This window comes from Cebus imitator, unplaced genomic scaffold (genome assembly GCF_001604975.1).
Source record: "Cebus imitator isolate Cc_AM_T3 unplaced genomic scaffold, Cebus_imitator-1.0 Scaffold224, whole genome shotgun sequence".
Taxonomy (NCBI): Eukaryota; Metazoa; Chordata; class Mammalia; order Primates; family Cebidae; genus Cebus; species Cebus imitator.
The window spans coordinates 257,247-273,168 of NW_016107539.1; the positions used below are offsets into that span (position 1 = coordinate 257,247).

Sequence of the window (15,922 nt, forward strand, 5' to 3'; positions counted from 1 at the left end):
AACATGAGTGAAACTCCGTCTCAAAAAAAAAAAAAAAAAAAAAAATCACAGTGTCTGAGATTTGATGAGCTCTTAATATGTGCTAAGCATTCTACTTGTTGAATAAGAATAGTGGTTTTTTGTTTGTTTGAGATGGAGTCTTGCTCTGTCACCCAGGCTAGAATGCAATGGCATGATCTCAGCTCACTGCAACCTCTGCCTCCCGGGTTCAAGTGATTCTTGTGTCTCAGCCTCCTGAGTGGCTGGGATTATAGGCATGCGCCACCACACCCAGCTAATTTTTTTTTTTTTGTATTTTTAGTAGAGACTGGGTTTCGCCATGACAATCAGGCCGGTCTTAAACTGCTGGCCTCAAGTGATCAGCTGCCTTGGCCTCCCAAAGTGCCGGGATTGTAGGCATGAGAGCTACTACACCTGGCCAAGGTTCCTACTGTTTTTAATCCCCATTTTTCAGATAATGAAATTGAGGCTAATGGAAGTTAAGTAACCTGCTGAAAGGCACACAACTATTGAGAGGTAGAATTCAGATTCTAATCCAGATAGTCTGATCAGAGCTCACTATAGCCTTGAACCCCGGGACTCAAGTGATCCTCCTGCTTCAGCCTCCCGGGGAGCTGGAACTACAGGCTCATGCCACCATGCCTGGCTAATTTTCAATTTTTGGTAGAGATGGGGTCTTACTATGTTGCCCAAGCAGACATTCCTGGCCTCAAGTGATCCTACCTGGCTTCAGCCTCTCAAAGTGTTGAGATTACAGGCATGAGCTACCATGCCCAGCCAGAATTCTTTTTTATTTATTTTTATATTATTTATTTATTTATATTTGAGATGGAGTTTCATTCTTGTTGCCCAGGCTGGAGTGCAGTGGCACCATCTCGGCTCACTGCAACCTCCGACTCCCAAGTTCAAGTGATTCTCCTGTCTCAGCCTCCCAAGTAGCTGGGATTATAGGTGCCTGCCACCACGCCCAGCCAGTTTTTGTATTTTTAGTAGAGACAGGATTTAACCATGTTGGCCAGGCTGGTCTTGAACTCCTGACCTCAGGTGATCGGCCCACTTTGGCCTCCCGAAGTGCTGGGATTACGGCCTGAGCCCCTGCACACGGCCTATTTTTTTTTAATTATTATTTTTAGACGGGGTCTCACTCTGTCACCCAGGCTGGAGTGCAATGGTGCGATCTCAGCTCACTGCAGCCTCTGCCTCCTGGGTTTAAGCGATTCTCCTGCTTCAGCCTCCCGCGTAGTTGAAATTACAAGTGCCCACCAGTACGCCCGTCTACTTTTTGTATTTTGTGGGAATGAAGTTTCACCACGTTGGCCAAGCTGGTCTTGAACCCCTGACCTCAGGCGATCTGCCCACCTTGGTCTCCCAAAGTGCTGGGTTGCAAGTGTGAGCCACCGTGCCCTTTTTTATTCTTGAAACCAGCAGCTCTGCTCTTGAGGCCTGGACTCAGCTGTCTGGCTGACCCTGGTTCCCCTGAAGCCCCTTTACCTGCTTGTTTCCTGCCTGGCCCTTGGTGGCTTCTGAGTTCCCACATGCAGCACATCTGCTATTCAAATGAGCGTTTTTATGTCCTTAATGTAGATGAGTACAAATAAGCATTTGGGCTGTTTCTGTAAAAGTCACCTTTTAACACAGAAGGCTTGGAAATCTGATGCCTGTGCCCTGAGACTGCCCCTGCCACTTTTCTGACTTTGTGACTTCGAGCAGGTGCCCAGCCTCTGTGAGCCTCGATTTCCCTCCCCTGTAACATGGAGGCTAAGAACAGGGTCAGTGGGGAGCTGTGACCGTCGTCAGGGTTGCTGCAGTGCCCCTCCAGCTAAGCAGGCCCTGCTGGCCTTGCGGGAAGCCCTGTTGGAGGGAGGCCTGGAGTCGCCACTAGGGAGTGTGGCTAGGAATGGGCTCCAGGCTGCACAGATGTGGCATCCCAGCCCCTCCCTGTCTCCCAGGCCTTCGTCAAGATGGTTGGACGCCACGTCGCCTTCCTGGAAGCAGATGTGCTTCAGGCTGAGCGGGACCATGGGGCCTTCCCACAGGCCCTGCGGAGGTGGCTGGGATCTGCAGGGCTCCCCTCCTTCGGGAACGTGAGTATCCTGCCCCAGAAGTAAGGGGAGGGCCCCTCCGCCTTCCCTCGGTAGATCCCAGCGTGGGGAGGAGCACTCAGTTCAGGGGGCACATTTCACTTCTGCAGACAGGAAACGGGTCCGGGCACCTCAGCGTTTCCCTGTCCCACGCGAGCCCTGGGCTGTGACTGTTCGTGTGCTCATCCACCATTTATTGGGCGCCTACTGTTTGCTGAGTGCCATCTGGGGTTACTGTGGTGAGCAGAAACAGCCCCTGCCCTCCTGCCCATCCTTGCACACTTAGGGACAATGACCAGGATGACATCCAGAATTCTGGCCAGGTTCCTCCTCCTGAGGCAGGAGTCAGCCTTGAGCTGACCTGAGGAGCCGGGGCAGGGGGACGGGCATCTCCCTGGCATGTGGCTCTTTGCGGCCTGCAAAGGCCTTTCCCATCCTCATCTCTCCTCTGTCATCCTGGGATCCTCTCCACGGCCCCGAAAGGAAGGAAGGATCATATGTCCCTTTTGTTCTGTTTTGTTTTGTTTTGAGATGGGGTCTCACTCTGTCACCCAAGCTGGAGTGCAGCGGCGTGATCTCAGCTCGCGCAAACTCTACCTGCTGGGTTCAAGTGATCTCCTACCTCAGCCTCCTGAGTGGCTGGGTTTGCAGGTATATGCCACCATGCCCAGCTAATTTTTGTATTTTTAGTAGAAATAGAGTTTCACCATGTTGGCGAAGCTGGTCTCAAAGCCCTGACTTCAAGTGATCTGCCCTCGACCTCCCAAAGTGCTGGGATTACAGGTGTGAGCCACTGTGCCTGGCCAGCTTAGCGAAGGAGATAAAGGGTCTTATCTGAGGTCACGTGGCCTGGTGTGCCTGTCCCTGGCGATGTGCCCTTCACAGGAAAAGTGTCACCTAGCAGGGCCTCTTGTGGCTCCGTGGGCTCTGCCTGTAGGTGTCCCCTCTGCTGCTGTCTCCACTGTTCCTCCTGCCTGTCCCCACCTTATCTCCACTTTATCACCACAGCCCGTTTAGTGAGTGCTTTTTGTTTTGTTTTGAGACAGGATCTCACTCTGTCACCCAGGCTGGAATGCGGGTGTGATCCTAACTCACCTCAGCCTGGAACTGCCGGGCTCAAGTGATCCTCCTACCTTAGCCTCCCAAGTAGCTGGGACAACATTTCGAAAAGGTGTGATTCTAAATGCCTGATGGGCATCTGCTTTCAAGTCACAGGTTCCTGGCCTTATTGTACCTGCCTGAGGCACATGCTGCTCACCTGCATGCTTGCAGGGGAATGGTTTGCCCAAGCTTGTAACAGCTGGACAGTGGCTTCCCAGATCTCATGGTCTAGGAACTCTTACTGATCCTTCAGAGCCCAAGTTAATGCCATCTCCTGTGAGAAGCCCTCTGGGATTGCCCCTCTTCAGACAAACTCCATCTCTTTGCTTTCCAAAGACAATGAAGTCATGAGCTGCATCCTTTGTCTACCTCTCTCTCAAGTTATGGTGACCATTCCTGAGTGACTTTTCCCACTGATGACTTTAAAAGCATGTTGGGGCCAGGCACTGTGGCTCATGCCTGTAATACCAGCACTTTGGGAGGCCAAAGCAGATGCATCACTTGAACCTAGGAGTTCAAAACCAGCTTGGGCAACATAGTGAAACACTATTTCTTCAAAAAATAGGAAAGTTAGCTGGGCATGGTGGCACATGCCTGTGGTCTCAGTTACCCAGGTGGGCAGATCGCTTGAGCCTAGCCTGGGAGGTGTAGGTTGTGGTGAGCCAAGATTGCACAACTGCACTCAGCCTGGTGACAGAGTGAGATCCTGTCTCAAAAAAAAAGCACATTAGGGGCCAGATGTGGTAGCTCATGGCCATAATCCCGCCACTTTGTGGGGGCAAGGTGGGAGGATTTCTTGAGTTCAAGACCAGCCTAGGCAACAAAGCCAGACCTCATCTCTACAAAAAATTATCCAAGTGTGATGGCATGCACCTGTGGTCCCAGCTGCTCAGGAGGCTGAGGTAGGAAGATCACTTGAGCCTACGAGTTTGAGGCTGCCATGAACCATGATCATGTCACTGCACTCCAGCCTGGACAACAGAACAAGACCCTATCTCTGAACATTTAAAAAAAAATTTTTTAAGTCACATCAGGGGAAGAAAGGACACAGGACCTTGGCTGCCTGTGGCCTGTTAGGACCCGAGTATCCTAACAATGGGTCCTGTCTGTCATTTGATATACTTTTTGCAGTTTGCACAATCATCCCTATGAGGTTGGCACTCATGTTTCCATTTACAGAGGCAGAGACTGAGGCTTGGAGACGAGAATCACCTATCCAGGGTCACTGCTGGGTTTGAAACCCAGGCCTGTGGGGCTCTGAAACTGAGGTCCACCCCCCACTCCTGCCGCAGGGATGTGGCATTCCCCCCGGGGTGCAGCTGGGGCATGCCGGGACTGCACCCTCTCCTCTCTGCCACACTCCGGGCCTTGCTAAGCCTTGGAGAGCCCCCTAGACCTACCTGTGGTGACTTGTTCCAGGAAGCGTGTCCTGGCCAGGGGTGGGTGAGTCATTCACCAACCTCGGTGTGTTGATCTTGGCCCCACAAGGGCTTTGTCTAGGGGAGGCGGTGCAGCCGAGCGTGTGCACATGTGTGTTCGGACCTTCCAGGCCTCTGTGGCTGCATGAGAGTGTGAGCTGGAGGGGCCCTTCTAGAATGATGATCATCAGAGCTGGAGTTGGGGCCAACGCTGCAGTCACGTCACCCCCCAGCCGGTGGAGAGGGTCTGGTCATTGTTCCTGTTTTACAGATGAGGAAACTGAGTCACTGAGGGGTTAATTTGCTTGCCCACCCAGAAAGTTGTGGAGCTGGAGTTTGAACTTGTGATGTCTGGGCCCAGAGCTGGTGCCCTGCACGCCGCTGGTCCAGTCGGTGCCCAGCCTGACCCCCAGACCTGCTTTCTGGGAGGTGAAAATCCTCGTAGGGTGCCCAGGTATTCTCAGGGTCTTCCATCTCAATTCTTTCAAAGCTGGGATTTTGTGCCGTCTCTAGTCAGTTCCCCTCAGTGCTCCCCCAGGGTGGACACTTCCTTTTGGTGACCCTGAAGGGCCATCACCATCAGAGGCTGACATTTCAGCCTCCACCAAGCCCTTCTTCTGGGGCCAGTTCCGATGCCGTGTGTAGGCCTTTGGGGCCCGGGCAGCCGAGGGCTTGGAGAGCTTTAGTTTCTCTCCTGGTCTCTCCCCTAGGACCCCACTGCTCCCCCAGCACAGGTGTTTGAGGCCTCCCCCTGCTGGGCTGGCCTGAACAGTGACCATCAGACACAGCAGCCAGCCAGGGGGACCTGGCCATGTGGCACCCCAGGGCTGTCTGCTCCTCACCCACCCGCTCTGCCTCCGAAGGTCCATGGAGTGGAGAGGGCTGGGACAGGGTTTTTGGGTGGTCCCACGGGAATGCTGGCATGGGGTTCTGCCTCTGCGGGGGAGCCACACCATTCACCAAAGGTCCAGCCCCTAGAGGAGGTAGGCTGAGCACTGCCCTTGAGATTCGGTGCTAGTGTGGACAGTGGCTGTGGCCTGGGCTGGCCCGAGGGGTCCCGTGGAGGAAGTGACCTGGGGTTACTCGTGTTCCCCCTCGGCCAGCTTTCTGACTGCAGCCCAGCCTCTCAGCCCTGCCTTTGAGCCGCCTGAGAAAGAAGTATTTCCTTCACAGACAGAGCCAGCCTGTGCCCCAGGCCCTCAGCACCCAGCCACAAAATGTACACATGCCCACGCTACGGTACATGTATTTTCATGGTACAAAAGGCCACATTTTCATGCCGTACTACATCAATGAAAGTTTTCATTATGTTTTTATATTGATCGTTATACATTGTGAGGTTTTAACTAAGAATTGCTCCTCTCTTTCTTTGTAGTCAAGCCCCTTCTGTGACATGTCTTAGCCGTGTGACCGTGGGCGAGTCTGTTAGCCTCTCTAAGCCCAGAGACAGCCAGGCACAGTGGCTTCCACCCATAATCCCAGCACTTTGGGAGGCCAAGCTGGGATGACCACTTGAGTCTGGGAGTTTGAAACGAACCTGGACAACATCGGCAGACCACATCTCTAATCCATTAGATTTTATTAAAATAATATCTTTTTTTTTGAGATCTTAAAGTTATTTCTAATTGTTCCAAGATGGTTTCTCAATGACCTGAGAATAAAATCCAAACTCCTCATCATGGTCTGCAAGAGGCTCATGCTCCAGCCATGTGCAGTCTCTGATTGATTGATTGATTGATTGTTTGTTTGTTTTGAGAACATCTTGCTCCATCACCCAAACTGGAGTGCAGTGGTGCGATCTCAGCTCACTGCAACCCCTGCTTCCCGGGTCCAAGCAATTCTGCTGCCTCAGCATCCCAAGCAGCTGGGCTTACAGGTGCCTGACACCACGCCTGGCTAATTTTTATATTTTTAGTAGAGACAGGGTTTCGCCATGTTGGTCCAGCTGGTCACGAATTCCTGACTCCAGGTGATCCGCCCACCACAGCCTCCCGAAGTGCTGGGATTACAGGAGTGAGCCACCACACCCAGCCTAAAATAATATCTTTAAAACCCAAAAACAATTAAGCTTCAGAGAGTCTGACTGAGTCAGTGAGCTGGCTCGGGCAGGTTCATGAGAGGCTTTGCTTGCTAGAACAGTAGTTTGGATTTGATGGAAAATGATGAGGGCCTGGACTAGAGCAGGGGAGAAAAGCACCAGAACTCTCAGGAGGGATTCCGGGCATGGAGCGGAAGAGCATCAGCCGCCTGAAAAGCCAGCCAGTGGAGCGATCTCAGCTCACTGCAACCTCCGCCTCCCGGGTTCCAGTAATTCTCCTGCCTCAGCCTCCCGAGTAGCTGGGATTACAGGCATGTGCCACCACACCTGGCTAATTTTTGTATTTTTAGTAGAGATGGAGTTTTGCCACATTGGCCAGGTTGGTCTCGATCACAGGTGTGAGCCACTGTGCCCGGCTGAAAAGCCAACTTTGCTTGTGAGTAATGGAGTGGTCCAGGACAGACTCAATGCTTGCTGCTCAGCGGTGAGCGGGAATCACGGGGTGGCTGATGACATAGAGTCAGCCCTGCTGTGCCAGGCAGCGTTTTCATCTTGTCAATCCTCATAACATCCCACAAGGGAGGTGCTATTTCTATCCCATGTTACAGGTGAGGAAACTGAGGCACAGAGAGGGTAAGTAACTTACCCAGGATCACACAGTTGGACATGAGGATATGAAACCATGTTTTTCTTTCCATCACATATTGCCTTGGTAGAGAGCTGTGATCTCTTCCTTCAGGGAGCTTGTGTCTGGTGCCAGAATACAGGCAATGACCAAATTGGAGGAAAATGTAGTTATAGGTGGGACATGGTGACTCAGTGCCTGTACTCCCAGCACTTTGGGAGGCCTAGGTGGGTGGGTCACTGGAGCCCAGGAGTTCCAGACCAGCCTGGGCAATATGGCGAAACCCCATCTCTATTAAAAAAAAAAAATACGAAAATTAAGACTGCAGTGAGCCATGATTGTATCACTGCACTCCATCCTGGGCAACAGGGCAAGAGTCTGTCTCAGAAAACAAAAAGGAAAATCAGTTAGACAGCTGTTTCTAAAGGGGGGCCCTTTACCTGGGCATGGTAGTGCGTGCCTATGGTCCCAGCTACTTGGGAGGCTGGGGTAGGAGAATTACTTGAGCCCAGGAGTTCAAGGCTGCAGTGAGCTGAGATTGCACCACTGCACTCCAGCCTGAGTGACAGAGTGAGACAATGTCTCTAAAATATAAAATGTATAAAAAAAATTAAATGAAAGGGAGCCCCGGTCAGGAGTGGCCTCTGAGGAGGGACCATGGAAGCTGAGACCTGGATGATGAGTAAGTGTCTGTCTGGAGTCAGAAGAAAGAGTGCTCCCGGTCGAGGGAACTGCAGTTGCAAAATCTCTGCAACGCACCTGAGCTTGGCGCTTGAGGAATCGCTAGTCTGGCATGGGCTGCCTGTGTGAGCCAGGGCAGAGTGGAGAGAGACACCTGGGAGGTAGCAGAGAGCAGACTGTGCAGGGTCTCAAGGCCACACAGAGGAGTTTAGCACTGTTCTATGATGATCGGAGCTATGGAAGTATTTGTAGCAGGGGTGGGGCGACTTGGTCAAATTTGCTTCACTTGGTAAGAAACCAGGGATCGTTCTCTGCTCTGAGCTCAGGCTAGCATTCAGGGTCTGTGGTGTTTTGGGACTGGGACACCAGAGCTGAGCAGGGCACGTGGGTGCCCTCCAGGCTGCAGGTTTGGAATGCTTCCTCCCCTGGAAACGTCTCATGCTGTGCCCTGAGCTCTCTGGAATCCTCGCCTCGCCATGTCTCAGAGGCCTTGTCCAATCAGAGGAAAGGAAAGAGGCTCCAGAAAGGGGGCCCGGGTCTTCCAGACCAATGTCCCTGAGACCTGCTGGAGGGGGCAGCTGTCAGCCCTGTGCCTGCACGGGAGGGCCCCTCACATCTGGAGATGGTTTCAGGCATGTGTGGACATGAGTGTGAAATAGGGCCGGAGCCCTGTGGGCTGCCAGCCTCGGAAGTGCACAGAGGCCGCGGCAGGTGTCCCCTTGGCCCGGGCCAGCTTCCTGCTGACCGTGCCAGGCCGGCCCTCCTGGCTCACGTGCCAGAGGCGCAGAGCAGCCTCACTAATTTGTTGTAAACCACTGTTTGTTTTCTGCCGCCAAAACATCTTGTTCACGAGGTGTCATTTTGATTAATTTTTCTGATGGAGAAGAATGCAGTGCTTCCAGGGGGAGCTCTTTGGCTGACAGCGAAGCTGACCCGGCCAGCTCCTGCCTCCTGCACAGAGCACTGGTGCCCTGTAGAGGGAAGCTTGGCTGGGACTTGGGGCTGCCTGGCCCACCCGTTCACCCCGACCCCCACCAGGGCAGCAGGGACCTGGGGAGACTGTGGTGCTGAGATCTGCCCAGAAAGAAAGATGGGCAGGGGGGCCGGAGGGGAGCCAGAGTGGCTTTGGAGCCAAGCAGAGCCAGGACAGGCAGGGTGTGAGATGTCATCTGGTCCCACAATTGCAGCAGTCCCAGGGTGATCTGGTAACAGCTGTGAGTGAGTCTTCTGGGTGTGAGACAGGAGGGAGTGGTGGGGACTGTGGCGACTTGCAGAGCCCATGGCTCATGTGCCGGAGTGGAGCTCGCCTGGCACCAGTCTTGCAGAAATGGCAGCCAGCGGTCACCAGGATTTCCTATATGGGGGAGAAAGCTGGACATCTGGAGGTGTGTTGTTGTTAATGACTCTTCCCATGTCAAAAAGTCAGTAATTTTTCTTACTGTTGAATGCTGTGTGGAAAATGTGTTGGGGCTGGATGCAGTGGCTCACACCTGTAATCCCAGCATTTTGGGAGGCCAGGGCAGGAGGATCACTTGAGCCCAGGAGTTTGAGACCAGCCTGGGCAACATAGTGAGATCCTGTCTCTATTTTATTTTATTTTATTTTATTTTTATTTATTTATTTTTTTTTTTGAGACAGAGTTTTGCTCTTGTTACCCAGGCTGGAGTGCAATGGCACGATCTCGGCTCACTGCAACCTCCGCCTCCCGGGTTCAGGCAATTCTCCTGCCTCAGCCTCCTGAGTAGCTGGGATTACAGGCACGCGCCACCATGCCCAGCTAATTTTTTGTAGTTTTAGTAGAGACGGGGTTTCACCATGTTGACCAGGATGGTCTCGACCTCTCGACCTCGTGATCCACCCGCCTCGGCCTCCCACAGTGCTGGGATTACAGGCTTGAGCCACTGCGCCCGGCCTCTGTCTCTATTTTAAAAGATTAAAAATAAAACTGTGTTGCACTGTGGGCGGCACCACCCACAAGCTCTGGACTTCAGGCTGATGATCTGTACCTCCATGCCCCACCACTGTGGAGGATTTGGGACCAGGGAGGAGTCGAGAGGCATCTTCTCCACTCTCTTGCACCAGCCTTAGTGGGAGCTCTTAGCTCTAAGCAGCAACGTGACTAACAGCCAATACTTGTATTGAGCCCCTACTGTATCAGAAGGGCTTTCTGTGCCTTATCTCAATTTCCATAACAATGCCAGGGATAGATGCTGTTGTTCTGGTTTACAAATAAATGCCCTGAGGCTCAGAGAGGGCTGTTCACTTGCCCAGGATCACACAGCATAACTGGGATTTGATCCAGCTTTGACCTTGGTCGGCCGGTGTGTCTCTACCTCCCTCTGTGAACTTCCCAAGAGCAGGTACCGAAACGTCCATGGCCAAGGCTGTGAACTTGAGAGTTTGGGGCCAGCTCTGCCTCAGCCGCACTTGCTCTCTGGCCAGCGTGATATAGGGGTCTATTTAACTTGAGTTAGTTGCCAAAAAGCAAATTTCACATGAGATTTTGAGGATGAGAGGGGAGGAAGTTCCTTCTGACAACAAGCAGTTTTCATTTGGGGCGGGGCGCTGTTTGTTGAGCCCTATCTGGAAGCACCCCACCTTTGCCCTTGTGGCTTCTGGTGAAGGAGCAGAGGTCCAAGTGGGCCCTGAGCCACATCCCTGCCCAGCCAGCATCTGGCCCGACATGCTCACTTTTAGTGCCTGCTGGTGCATTTGCGTTTCCTCCCCGGTGGAGCACATAGTAGGTGTTTAATAAACAGTGAAGGCTTCTTGGCTGCCTCGCAGATGTCTTAGGGGCGTCTCCAGGCACTGGAGGGCTGGAGAGGCTTTTCAAGGCTGAAAGGGAGGTGATGAGGCAGTGCGTGGAGCTGCTCTGCAGCTCCACTGAGTCATCAGTGCCAGGCTCAGCGTGCTCCCCTCCCCAAGAATCCCCAGCTTATGCCCCTTGCCTCCTCTCCCCTCCCTGACCAGCACTGCAAGGGGGGCTGGGTCTCTCTGGACATCCCTCTCCCCTGCACAATCCCCATGTGGGGGGCGACTTGGGGAGGAGGCCGATGGGCTCGGCTTTATCTGGTGGTGGAGGCTGAGCAAGACACACACAGAGAAGGACGAGGAGGTTGTGAGGCAACTTCTCCTGGTCCTGAACCAGCCGCCCTTCTCCTGCTGAACCCGTCAGCCCTTGAGGTAAAATGCAGCAGGAGCAGATGGCAAATAGGAGGACCACGGCCTACCGTGGAGGGCCCTGGGGCGCTGGGTCCCAGCCCCCACCCACCAGCCCCTCTCCACGGCTCCCAGGGACTTCCCGGGTTTGTTCCTTTCAAGGTGGCGTGCTGTGGGTGGATGGAGGTCTCCTAGCAGGCTGGTCTGGGAATCGTGTTTTTTAGGCATTTCATTCTTGAGAGTCTGAGGATGAGAGGGAAGTTCCTTCCAATAAGAAGTTTTCATTTCGGGGGTGCTGTTTGTTGGGCCCTGTGTGGAGGCACCCCACCACTGCCCTGTTGGTGGGACCCTTAACGTGCCCTTCTCACCATAGCACCACGTCAGGGGCATCCCCTGTGGCAGCAGCACCCCGGGCCCAGCCCTGCCATCCTGGGCTTGCTGGACATCGTCTGTGGCCTTTGCACATGCTGGTCCCCTGCCTGGAAAACCCTTCCTGCTCCCCGCCTGCCGATGTTAATTCTTGCTCAAAGCCCCAGTCACACAGCACTACCCTGGGAAGCCGCCTGGGTTCCTCCAGCCAGCTCCCCAGCCCAAACCCTGGTTCATTCCCTGGCTGGCACAAGGCCTTAGCCGGTCGTCTGCACTTTCACCTCTTGTTTCCCTAGACTGAGAACTGCTCGAGGGCGGGGCCTGTGTCTTGTCTTTGCTGTGGTGCTGAGAGCTCTGAGGCTGCTGGAGGGTTCCAGGCTCCTCTTTGGGCCACCACAAGCAGCACTTACCTGCCCTGCCTGGTTCATCCCCAGGCCACCTGAGACAGAGCAACTGTCTCCATCTCCACTCTTCAGGTGAGGAAACCGAGGCTCAGAGAAGTTAGAACGTTTTCACAAAGCCAGGGCCGCTCCCATTTGATTCCAGCCTCCCACATTCTTCACACCCCAGGAGTCGAAATTCAAACACTGAGACCAGGCAAGGCCCTGAGTGATGCAAAGAGGCCAGGTTGGGGCTGTGACCACCAGGGGAGGCAGGGTCCTCAGCTGCAGCCTCGAACAGAGACCAGAGTGGCCAGGCCTTGTACTTTTTTTTTTTTTTTTTTTTTTTTTGGATACAGAGTCTTGCTCTGCCACCTAGGCTGGAGTGCAGTGGCATGATCTTGGCTCACTGCAACCTCCGCTTCCTAGGCACAAGCAGTTCTCCTGCCTTAGCCTCCCCAGTAGCTGAGACTACAGGCGCGTGCCACCACGCCTGGCTAATTTTTGTATTTTTAGTAGCGACAAAGTTTTGCCATGTTGGCCAGGCTGGTCTTGAACTCCTGACCTCAAGTGATCTGCCCGCCTTGGCTTCCCAAAGGGGTCACAGGTGTGAGCCACCTCACCCAGCCAACACCCCTGTTTCTAATCAGAATGTCATCTTCAAGGTCATTCATCATAGCGAAATTCCGCCCCTTGAAGCTCCCCATATTAAAATACAAACCCCGTCCGCCCCCGAAGACTGCAGCTCCAGTTCCTGCAGCATTTGGAGGGGGATAATCAAGAGCATGGGCGCAGATCAGGACCTCTCAACCTCAGCGCTGTGGACATTTGGGGCAGATCACTCTTTGCTGTGGGGACCGTTTTTGCGCGCTGGGGGATGTTTTTCGCGCTGGCAGGTGTTTTCACACACTGGCGGGTGTTTTCGCGCTGGGGGATTTTTTAGGGGACGTTTTGCATGCTGGGGCATGTTTCGCGCACTGGTGGGTGTTTTGCTGCACCTCTGGCTTCACTCAATAGATGCACCCTCTCCACAGGGTAACAACGAAAAAGGAGTCCATAAATTGCCAGATGTCCTCAGAGTTAAATTGACAAAAGTTACCCTGAGTTAAGGACCACTGGCCCAGAAGAATGACAGCTGTCAAAACTGGGTAATGGTACGTAGGGACTCATCAGAGTCCCCTCATTGCTTTTATATGTTTCCTATAAATAGGGAAAAGTTTCCTTATAAATATGGAAAAGAATAAAAAGGTTAAAAATCTATGAAAGCATGAATTCTGGAGCCGCACAGTCCTGGGTTTGTATCTCGGTGGTGGTGCTGCCTGGTTCCATGGCCTTGGGGGAGTCTCAGCTTCCCCCTCTGTGAAATGGGTGGCAGTTCTCCAGCCTCACAGCGTCAGGTCGAGGATTTGAACGTGCATGATTTGCTTTTCATCTGGCAAACTTCTGTGGGAGCAGTACTCTGCCGTGGGCACTGTTCTAGCAGCTGAGACTCATAAGTCGTGGAGTGGCGAGCTTTGCTGAGTACTCACATGAGGCAGGCACCTGGACGCTCTGCACCGACCCCATTGTTCAGCTGCTCTGTAGTGAGGCAAGTTGCCATCATTGGCCCCATTTTATAGAAGAGCAACTGAGGCAGCAGGAGGCGGAGCTTCTTGCCACAATCAACAGAAGGAGGTAGAAGGGGTGCCCCCAGGCTGCCTGGTTCCAGAGCCGGCAGTCCTGAGCTCCACGCTGCCTGAAGGGATTCACTTATGCACTTGGCACAATGCTAGCACATAGTAGGTGCTCAGAGTGGGCTGTGAGGATTGCTTTTGTAGATAGCTCTCTCTGGAGGGGCAGATTGTTCCAACCCCCCACCATGTGGCACCCTAGGTGCGTCTCTGACATCTTCAAGGCTGCCAGAGGCAAGTCCTGAAGCTGCTGTTTACAGAATAACCTGTCACTTGCTTCCTGCCATGTGCTGATGTGGGCCACCATGGACCTCGCCTGCAGGAACTGAATCGAGTGGCTCACTCCCCTGTGAGCCACTGCCCATCTGGGCCAGCCCCTCCACACTGTTCATGCCAGGAGCACGTTGGTGGTGCCTAGGGGTGGCCAGGTTCATGATGTGTCTCCAGTGATGATGGGTCATGAGGGTTTGGGCTGGCCACGCCTACCTGGGCACACCCACCAGGGGTGTCCTGGGTCCCCCCTCTCCCAGTTCCTCCCATCTTCAGCTCCTCATTCCATCTTGAACACTCTCAGAGGGGCGCAGGCTAGGCCCCACCCTGACCCCCACCCCTACGTCGTGGAGATTTCAGCCTCTGGCTGTGCGTCCCCAGCAGTCCTGCTTCCTGCGGTCTGTCTTCCTGTCTCCATCTCTGTTGGTATTCAGGTCTGTCTCTATCTTTGTGTCACTGCTGCATCCATGTCTTGTTCACCCTGCTTGTCTCTGCCTCTCTCCATGTGTCTCTGCATCTCTGTGCCACTCTGTCTCCTTGTCTCTCCTGCCTGTGTCTCTGTCCCATGTCTCTCGTGTGTCACCCACACAATCACAAACCTTCACTGTGCCCCCCGCCCCCCAGGCCACAATCCTTTCATCCCCCTCATGCCCCACCCCCACCTGCATCTCTGGCTCCTCGAAGGGACCTTTCCGGGACCCCTCCCTCCTCAGACTGGAAGGGGAAGAGTATGGGCTGGGATGGGGTAGGTTAGGTCTGAGTCTGCCTGCCGTCTACCAGCTGGGCTGGGCAGCTGCCCTTCTCTGAGCCCTGATGTCCACATCAGGACATAAGTGCACCTGTGGTCACCCACTGCCCTTCTCTGAGCCCTGACGTCTATATCAGGACATAAGTGTACCCACAGGAGGGCCTCCCAGGGGCACTTTTACTGTGTCACTAGAGAACACTTGGTACATGGGAGCTGGTAGTAACCACAGCCGTGAACCTGAGGATGAATGCATGACGGACCTGGGTCTCTGCCTGGGCTTAGGGTCTGTCTGGAGAAGAAAACTCACAGGCAGAAACTATCAGCGGATAATATCAAGGTGGGCCGCATGCATCTGGCTTCCATGCCTGACAGAGAGGGAGAGGAAAGAGGAAAGAGGTCTGGGAAGTTGCAGAGGATAGGCCAGGAAAGGCCTGCAGGAGGGAAGAGCCTGGGCCGTGTGTGGCACTGGCATGGCATTCGCAGGAGAGCTTGTGACAGGCTGCTGGGTTGCAGGCATTCCTGAGGGAGGATGCGCATGGCAGGGGATGGCAGCTATGGTCGGTGTCTGAACACAGGTTCTGAAATCAAGCAGTACACAGAGTGAGTCGTTTGTCAATGCAGACTCCTGCCGGCTGCCTGCAGCTGTGGACTGGGTCTGGAAAAGGTGCAATCCCTTTGATACCCACGGAGCCTGGGAAGTACTTGGCCCTGTTCCTGGTCAGCTTTCTGCTGGGAAAATAAACCGTGTCTCATTAGGCAGTGAGTTCATCCTGACGCCTGCTCTGGCTGATAACATCACACCCTGTCATGCTGCCAGGCCCAAAGTCAAGGTCAAAGTTCTTGTTACTTAGGGAATCCTAATCATTAACCTGGGAACTTCAGCTGGAGATGGAGATGCTGGTTTTTAAATGGAGGGAGAAGCTGGAGCAGGGAGGTGGCTGTTTCAGGGCTGGATATCCCGAGTGCCAATTTTGAGGTACCACTGTGACAAGGATTGGTGATCACAGTCTTCCAGCCTCCTTGTCCCTTCTGTGTCTGGCAGCTCTTTGCTGGCCTGAACCTGGCTCCAGATGCCTTGGGCAGTGCCCCTGGATGTGTGTGCATTGGTCCGGGGCAGGAGGGGCTCAGTGCTTGGAGTGACAGCAGTTCAGTGCTTGGAGAGAAATGGGGGGCTTGCTTGCAGGACTGCCTGCCAGCATCTTTGTGCCTGACATGTGGCCTCCTGTAACCTCTCACTCTCTGACCAGCAGACATTTATTGAGCACCTACTGTGTGCCAGGCCCTCTGATTGACAGATGAGTCACGCCACTTAGTGGCTGAGAGATGTTCTGACACTTGTAATTTTCTTTCTTTCTTTCTTTCTTTCTTTTTTTTTTTTTTTT

At 53.6% G+C, this 15,922-nt stretch overlaps 1 protein-coding gene across 2 annotated transcripts in view; it reads left to right on the plus strand.

The window, feature by feature from the left end:
* Positions 1–15,922, plus strand: part of BCAS4 (breast carcinoma amplified sequence 4) — an 85,224-nt gene that overhangs the window by 47,444 nt on the left and 21,858 nt on the right. For both annotated transcript variants that reach the window (XM_017496868.2, XM_037727246.1), the window contains one exon: positions 1,950–2,084. In XM_017496868.2, the coding sequence (XP_017352357.1) occupies positions 1,950–2,084 (135 nt within the window). The remainder of the gene's footprint in view (positions 1–1,949; positions 2,085–15,922) is intronic.